This window comes from Octopus bimaculoides, chromosome 12 (assembly GCF_046866305.1).
Source record: "Octopus bimaculoides isolate indiv1 chromosome 12, ASM4686630v1, whole genome shotgun sequence".
Lineage (NCBI taxonomy): Eukaryota > Metazoa > Mollusca > Cephalopoda > Octopoda > Octopodidae > Octopus > Octopus bimaculoides.
This window is the reverse complement of record NC_142939.1, coordinates 56,821,786-56,831,162: the sequence shown is the minus strand read 5'-3', so window position 1 is coordinate 56,831,162 and position 9,377 is coordinate 56,821,786. Positions and strand designations below refer to the sequence as shown.

General features: G+C 36.0%; 1 protein-coding gene across 4 annotated transcripts in view; it reads left to right on the top strand.

The window, feature by feature from the left end:
- LOC106870122 (vacuolar protein sorting-associated protein 33B) overlaps nucleotides 1–9,377 on the top strand; it is a 44,131-nt gene that overhangs the window by 6,725 nt on the left and 28,029 nt on the right. Inside the window, exons 1-4 of one of the 4 annotated variants that reach the window (XM_089361073.1) lie at nucleotides 5,696–5,777; nucleotides 7,282–7,362; nucleotides 7,987–8,051; nucleotides 8,646–8,763. In XM_089361073.1, coding sequence (XP_089217199.1) covers nucleotides 5,703–5,777; nucleotides 7,282–7,362; nucleotides 7,987–8,051; nucleotides 8,646–8,763 — 339 coding nt within the window. In that variant the 5' untranslated portion in view covers nucleotides 5,696–5,702. Of the gene's footprint in view, nucleotides 1–5,695; nucleotides 5,778–6,125; nucleotides 6,556–6,686; nucleotides 6,800–7,281; nucleotides 7,363–7,986; nucleotides 8,052–8,645; nucleotides 8,764–9,377 lie in introns of those variants that run through there. The other 3 variants (XM_089361075.1, XM_089361077.1, XM_089361074.1) reach the window with 3 other exon arrangements.

Here is a 9,377-nt window from a genome sequence, read left to right as displayed (position 1 = left end):
AAATGATGACAAGCATGGAATATCAACATTCATGCAGATAATACACACACACACACACACACACACAGTTGATAGATAGGTTATTTGTCTACTGTGAAAGAATTTTCTCACATTTTTTCTGTCAAAGTATATATATATATATATATATAGGTGCAGGAGTGGCTGTGTGGTAAGTAGCTTGCTTACCAACCACATGGTTCCGGGTTCAGTCCCACTGTGTGGTACCTTGGGCAAGTGTCTTCTACTATAGCCTCGGGCCGACCAAAGCCTTGTGAGTGGATGTGGTAGACGGAAACTGAAAGAAGCCCGTCGTATATATATGTACATATGTATGCATGTGTGTGTATATGTTTGTGCGTCTGTGTTTGTCCCCCCAACATCGCTTGACAACCAATGGCGGGGTGTTTACATTCCTGTAACTTAGCAGTTCGGCAAAAAGAGAGCAATAGAATAAGTATGCCCCATGACTCGTGCATGATGGTCGAAACGATCGTAGTGGATAAGAAGTATCGTGGCTTCCATTTTCTTTCTCTCATATTTATGTATGTTTATATACGTATGTGCTTACGTATGTAAGTATGTATGTACATATCTACGCATGTGTATCTATCTATCCATTTATCTGTCTGTCTGTCTATCTGTCTTTCTGTCTATCTGTCTTTCTGTCTATCTGTCTTTCTCTCTCTGTCTCTCCTTTGTGTACATATATATATGTATGTATATGAGTGTATATATATATATATATGTATGTGTGTATATACTCATATACATTTATATATATATATATATATATATATATATATATATATATATATATATATATATATATATATAAACAATATATGAGTATATGCATATATATGTACATGTATGTATATACGTTCATCTACATGTACATATAGATACATAACTGGGTACATGACGTGGCAAAAGAACAAGGACAAAATGGTAAACAAGGTGCAACAAACAAGCAGGCCACATAGAAACATCCCCTTCATCAGTTGCCACCATTAAAACTCCGGCGTTTCGAAGAATTATGCATACATACATACATACATACATACATATATATATATGCATACATACATACATACATATATATATATATATATATATATATATATATATATATATATATATATATATATATATATATATATATATATATATATATGCATACATACATATATACATATATATATAAGTATGTATGTATGTATGTATGTATGTGTATACACACACCACACACACACATACACATTCAACTGATAATGAATGATAACTAATTAGCTCTTCTAAGTGCCTACATTAGGCCTCTCTCTCTCTCTCTCTCTCTCTCACTCCCAATTACCCTGCAGCCATTTGACAGGTTTGTTGCTGAGGAAAGAAACTTGGCAGCCTGGCATCGGTTGAGGGCTCTGCATGCAGATGTTATTTAAGCCTTAATCTCGCCAATCCATATCTGCCTCCATCACCCACCCACCCACCCACTTCCAACATTTCAGAATTGATAAAATAAATTAACTTAGACAAGGACTTTTTTTTTTTTTTCTTTCATTCTCTATTCATCATTTTCCCCAATCCACCACCACCACCACCACCACTACCACCACCGCTGCCACCACCGCCATCACCACCACCAACCAGTAAAACACATTTTTCAGTTTGAAAACAGTTACTTGAAGCTTGAAACTCATATCAGAGTAACTTGCTGTAAACATAACTATTTAGATTTAAGTAAAAATTATCCCCACCAAAGAGCAATCTCTACTATACTCATTCTTTCAATGATATATATATATATATATATATATATATATATATATACACACACACATATATATACATATACATATATATGTATATATATACACATACATACATACATATATATATATATATATATATATATATATATATATATACACACATACATACATGTAAATATATATATATATATATATATATATATATATATATATATATATATATATATGTATATATATATGTATATATATATGTATATATATATATGTGTGGAGCACTTAGCCTGTGCAGGCAAGTAGTGGTGTTGTCAGTTTTTCCTGTCAACAAATCGTCCTGTCACTTCTCTCATTCCTCCACACAAAGCTGATGTACATTCATATGTATGTTTGTATATATGTATGTATGTATATATGTATGTATGTATATATGTATGTGTGCGTGTGTGCACGTGCGCATGTGCTTCTCTCCACATATCTACACCTTGACACCACTTGAGAATAGCGGTGATGTGTGTTTATTTTCGTCATAAACAATTAGTCCCTCTGATTGGTGGTTTCAACATGCAAAAGCATTTAGACTAAAGAGTACCTTACTTTAAAAAAATAAGTACTGGCTGGGATGTTATTAGGAAGGTTATCCAACTGAAGAATACTGCCTCAAGAAATTTCATCATGCAGTGTTATCAAAGGAAGGTTAACGGAGAATATAGTCTTTGTGTGTGGCAAATGTGCAGGTACAATAAGCACTAAAACTATACAGACAGCAGGTTCCCTCAAATGCTTTGGTGGATCATTAGCTTCTGTTACCTAAAGGAGCAAGTTAACAGTGGGGGAGGGAGTTCTGAACGTGTAGTTGCTAGGATAAGAACTGATTGGGCAAAGTCCACAGAGCTTCTGACTTTGTTGGTAACTAAGGGCGTCTCCTTCAGAGTGAAAGACAGATTGTATGATGCCTTTGTATGTACAGCTATGTTACATAGCAGTGAAACATGGGCTTTGACTAAAGTACAGTGGACTTGTGAAGGCTTGAAAGAAATGAAGCTAGCATGCTCTGCTGGATAGGTAATGTCAGTGTGCATGCATGACAGAGCATAAATGATTTAAGAGGAAAACTGGGTATAAGAGGCATCAGATGTTGTGTGCAAGAGAGAAGACTGCATTGGTTTGGTCATGTGATGTGTATGAACGAGAACAGCTGCATAAGGAAGTGCTGAGCTCTAATTGTAGAGGATACTTGTGGAAGGGGTAAACCCAGGAAGATGTGGGATGAAGTGGTGAGAAAGGATCTTCAGACACTGGGCCTCACTGTGGAAATGACAAGGGGCTGAAGGATGTGGCGATTTGCTGTGCTTGATAAGACATGTCAAGCTAAGTAAAATTGATGTCTTCCACACATACAGACTTGTCCTTTCAGGTACCGATGCCACTTAAGAAGCACTTGTGATGGTGCTGCGTTAACACACTCATGCTGGTGCTGCATAAATGCATCCATGATGGTGACACGTAGAAAGCTCCCAGTACCCTCTGTTAAGTGGTTGGCATTAGGAAGGGCATCCAGCCATAGAAACCATGTCACAACAGACCACATATGATGGGACTGAACCCGGAACCATGTGGTTGGGAAGCAAGCTTCTTAACACACAACCACGCCTGCACCTATATATATATATATAAATATATACCACAAAAAGAATGTATACAAGTGTACATTAATATGTATCACAAAAATTTTATATATAGCACAGGTGCTGAGTAACAATTCTCAAGTATGTAGCATCCAGATAGAGGGAAGGTTCATTGAAACAAATGGATGATGATGATGATAATCATCATCATCACCATCATCATCATCATCATCATCACTGCCACCATTGCTTCTGTGGTTTCTATCCCTCCCAGCAGCAACAACAGCATAACCTCCATCAACTTTGTTGCTTCCACTATTGCCGCAGCTGCCACCACCACCACCACCACCACAAGCATATTGTTGTCATCGTCGTTGTCGTCATCATAGTTGTTGCGGTTGTCGTCGTTGCCGTCGTCGCTGCCATCATCATCAGCATCAGCATCACTTTTTCTGCTGCCACCATCACCACCACTACCACCACCACTATTATCAGCAACAACAACAATGGCACCAGCAGCCAATGTGTGCAGTGAAATGCTTCAGTAACCTTCATCCTCATGTTTTTTCCTTTTCTCTCTTTGTTCTCAATTTAACCCAAACATCTGCAATATTCTTTTGTTTCAAAGTTGTGTTCATTCTAATTTTGGTTCATATCTTTCTGATTGTTTCAACCTTATTCTTTTTTTGTTGCAAGACATTCCTCACCATTCTTTGGTACATATTCTTTGACCCGTTCTTTCCAACCAATGCTGTACATTAGAGATGATGAATGAAAATTGCTTCATTTGACAAGAAATTTTATATTGATCACTTCATTTTTTTCTCTCAAATCTCAAGAAAGCCGCTAAAAGGTCATATGTAGTTACATATAATCTTCTTTTATTCTGTAGATGTTGGTTAAGAGATGTTCAGGTTGATGAAGATCAATCACATCAATCTCATCAGTCAGAAGATGGGCCTGAAAATATCAAATTGCCACCCCCATCTTCCAACTACTGCATCAAAAATACATGTATGATATCCTCCCATGTAGTATACAATATGATATCATGTGGTATAATATACTACCATGTAGTATACAATATGCTATCATGTGGTATCATATACTATCATGTAGTATATGCATTCATGTAGTATAATATACTATCATGTAGTATATGCATTCATGTAGTATAATATTCTATACAAAATATGTATAACATATTATCATGTATTATAAGATGCTATCATGCTGTATGATATGCCATCATGCAGAATATGCTACAATGTAGTATGATATGCTATTATGTAGTTTGATATGCCATCATGTACTATAATGGCGATCTCTGATGAGTGCAGGGTTACATAATCGAACTGTTACATAACACTCCGTTGAACCCCTAATGCGAAACTGATTGGTAAAATTGGCTGTAGGGGATATATAATACTGTACTTTCAATGCTGGCTCTAATCTCTATGGAAAATTTGTAACTTTAAAAAGTGGCTTACATATATACATATATATATATATATATATATATATATATATATACATAAAAAAAGGAAGGTAGTAAGGATTTGGATAAAAACTATTTATTTGCTGCTTTCATCCTTTTCAGGGATTCCTCATGAATGATTTCTAAATAATAGATTTTATCTAAATCCTATCAAAAATCAAAATCGAGGCCAGTGCCGCCTGACTGGCACCTATACCGGAAGCACGTGATGAGCACCATTCAAGCATGTATCAATGCCAGTGCTGCCTGACTGGCTCCCCATGCCGGTGGGATGTAAAAAGCACCATCTGAATGATGCCGGTGCCTCCAGTTCCGGTGACATGTAAAAAACATCATCCAAACGTGGTTGATGCCAGTGCCACCTGATTGGCTCCAGTGTCGGTGGCACGTAAAAAGCACCCACTACACTCTCAGAGTGGTTGGCTTAAACTAAAAAAAAAAACGATGTAACAAGAAAAAAAAATCGTTTAAAAAATTTATTAGCTGATATCTGCTGTTTTTTTTTTAAAAATGGTTTGCACATATATTCACATGTATTTTATTTGATTTTCTATTTCAGTATTGGATTTTTGTGTTTTTTTATTTTTAATTTTTATGTATTTAAACGTTCACCAAGACCGACGTAAAGTCAAGGAAGTCGTAACTCGAAACGACGTAAATTGAGGTATGCCTGTATTTGTATTTATATTCATATGTATATCTGTATACGTATGTACATCTGTGTATGTGTGCGTATGGGTGTATGTGTGTGTGGTTGCCAATCGAAAGCAGCCTGGATATCAAGGGAGATAACTTTCGTATGTTTTAGTCAACATGGCGTCTAAATTTCCAGATGTCAGTTTGCTCTCTCAATTCATTAGAGATCGGCTAATTTATCAGCTCGAAAACGTAAGTTATTAAAATTTCCACATCATCATCTTCATTATCTTTATTATTCATATCATTATCGAATTGAATTGCATCTGTGATATTTAATTTTTGGTAATTTACAGTTCTTCTTCACCGCCAGGTAATCTCAATAGGCTCACACCCCCTTTGTGTGTATATGTTTATTTATATATGTATATATATATATATATATATATATATATATATATATATATATATATATATATATATATAATATATATACTTCTCTTTACATGATTTAGTTGATGTTTGGGCCTAGGTAATCTCTGAGTACGTCTATGGTCAAAAGCGTTCCAATTGTGACCATCATCCTGTGTTACATTCCAGACATAGTAGTGTCTTCAGAACTACATTATCCACATTGTATCCTTGTATTAAAGACGGCAGGGTGTGATCGCTGTTATTTCTAGTAGGTCCTGTGACCTCCTAGATAGGGACTGCCTGATCACATCATGTTTGTTGTTATTGTTGGTGTTTAACCCCTCCACCAGGTTATCTGCACTCGGTTTCACCTTTGATCGAAGACGTTCCAACCATAACAACCGCCTTTTTCCCCCTCCCAAAACCTATGTATTACGATATACATGATCAGCTGTGTCTAACTCTCAGACGGTAAGATTTGTTTTTAAGAGCGAGACTCGGCAGCTTCTATGAAGGAGATGCAGGTGCCATTTGTACCGAATCAAGCGGTCTTTTCGATACGCTGTCGTTGGCTTGACTACGTCGTTGTTGACATATACAACATCCACTATATCACGTAAGAACCTATCGCATTTGTAGTTAGTATGCACACCGCCCCTCGTGTCTATTTTATCTCAGTCTTAATCAGCGTCAAAACATACCATTTACACACACACACACACACACACACACACATGCATATATATCTTTCTTTTATCATTAGCTTGTTTCAGTCCTTTGACTGAGGCCATGCTACAGCATGGCCTCGAAGATTTTAGTTGAACAAATCGATTCCAATACTTATTTTGTTTTCAAACCAGGTACTTATTTTATCGGTCTCTTTCTGCCGAACTGCCAATGCGCAGGACTGTAAACAAACCATCACTGGCTGTCAAGCTGTTGTAGGGGTCATGCACAAACAAGAAGACACGTACACATACATATAGGCGCGCGCGCGCGCGCACACACACACACGCATAAATACATGATGGGCTTCTTTCAGTTTCTCTCTACCAAATCCACTTTCAGGGCTCTAGTTTGACCCAGGACTATGGTGAAAGACTCTTGCCTAAGATACCACAGAATGGGACTGAACCTGGAACCATGTGGTTGGGAAGCAAATTTCTTACTATACAGCCATACCTGCAACTATGTATATATGTGTGTGTGCACACACACAAACACACACATACAAATCTACGAATGCACATCAGATCTACATTTATATTATTTCTTTATTACATTAAAATAATTTTTCAAAATATCATTTCATTTGAATTCTATTTTTTGAATTAAAATTTAGATTCCTGGTCAAAAAGACTTGGTGCTTGATGGTGAGCTGATGAAACCACTTGATCGCATTGTTGGCGCTTCTGTTCTAAAGGTTGGTATAAACCTGTACAGTTGTTATATTTCTATATATTTGTTATTTAGCTGATTGAGTTCACCTTCAATCGAAGGCATTAAAAATGTTACCATCCTATTTTTTAGGGATATAGAGGACTACATCACTTCATGTGTCCTTCTCTGATTTGAGAGTGATTTGGCTGGTGTTTCAGGAGAACATTGAGAAAGTGGAATTTAGTAGACAAAAACTATGCCAAGGCCTACCATATATGTTTCTCTCTTCTGTGTGTATATTGTGTCTCTTTGTCTTGGCATTAATGATAATTGTAAATGAGTGTCACTGTCATGCAAGCAGTGTCGTTTCTAGTATTCTGCAATGACATGTCAGGCCATCGGGAAATATTAATTCATTTGGGATCAGGTAAGGGTTAGTGACATGAAGAGCATCCAGCTGTGGAAAATATGTCTCCATAAACTCTGTCTGGAAAAGCGAACATTAAATGATGATGATGGTGATGATTGGGCATGTGTCTTCTACTATAGTCTTGGGCAATGAATTGTAAACTATTTTCCCAGTTAACTTTCCTCTGATATTGCTGCACCAGTTATGTGTCCTTATATATGTGTAATATATAGTTTTCGATATCTGTTTCTCTTTTAGGCTCATGGAGTTGCCAAAATATTCAAATTTGATTTTACACAAAAAGCATTGCCTGGATGTAACCAGTAAATATCATTTTTCTTCTTTTTTCCCCTTCATGTAATTAACATTTGCGCTTACATTTTATTACATTATTAATTATATTATCAATTACATTATCTTGTTTAGCTTCCATAGGGGAAATATTGTGATGTGGGTGAAATCATTTAATTCTTTGAAACAGATATAGAATAAAAGTAAAAAATATAATTCTTCAATGACTGATATTGACTAATGACAAATGATATAATCATTAAGGCTGATTTAAGGTCAGCAGTTTTAGGGGTGGGATTAAGTTAATTACATCAACATGCCTGCACCTATATTATATATATATATGCTCGAAACGTGAAATCCTCTGTCTTTTCTTTCCTTTCCTGACCGTCCAATAACACTGTACTTATTCCACGTCCTCGTGTTGTTGTTTTTTCGTGTTTTTTTTTTTGCTTGATCATGTTTGGATTGATTATATACACACACACACACACGCACATGTATGATATCCTCGAGAGTGTGTGTGTCTATATCACTTGTGATACACTACAATAAAATAAGTACCTGTTGAAGTACCTGGCTTAATATAATTGACTACAGCCTTATTATTTACCTATTTACTTCAGGCGGCTGTACATTGTTCGTCCACGAATTGAAATGATGGAGCATATTGCAAGGCAAATCAATTGTGAGAGAAGTTTAGAGCAGAAAAGGACATATCGAATATTAATGACACCTCGTAAAGTAAGTATTTACATCTGATTGGAATGAATTTGTCAATATATATATATATATATATATATCTTTTATAGATATTGATATATATATATATATATATATATATCATCATCATCATCATCGTTTAACGTCCGCTTTCCATGCCAGCATGGGTTGGACGATTTGACTGAGGACTGGTGCAACCGGATGGCTACACCAGGCTCCAATCTAATTTGGCAGAGTTTCTACAGCTGGATGCCCTTCCTAACGCCAACCACTCATATATATATTGTATTTGTGTAACATTGTTCGTTTTTTTCCATCCTTGTTTTTGTATACATTCGCTGCTTTCTTCCAAGGAATCTAATGCTCATAGCTTAGTTTTTCCTTGGGGCTGGCCAAATTGGAGCAATATCAAGAATAACCAGCCGAAATTGTAAAGATAATCTGGAACTTGACTGATGAAAGAAAACTCCAAATGACCTGTCCTTGTTTCTTTTGTATCGTCTATCTGGATGTTTTGTTGTCCCTTTCTTGTATCACTTAACTGTCTGGATGTTTTGCGTTCTTGTCCCATTTTGTATTATATATATATATAGCAAGAGCATTAGAACTTTCTGTTTATATGTGATACTGTTGTA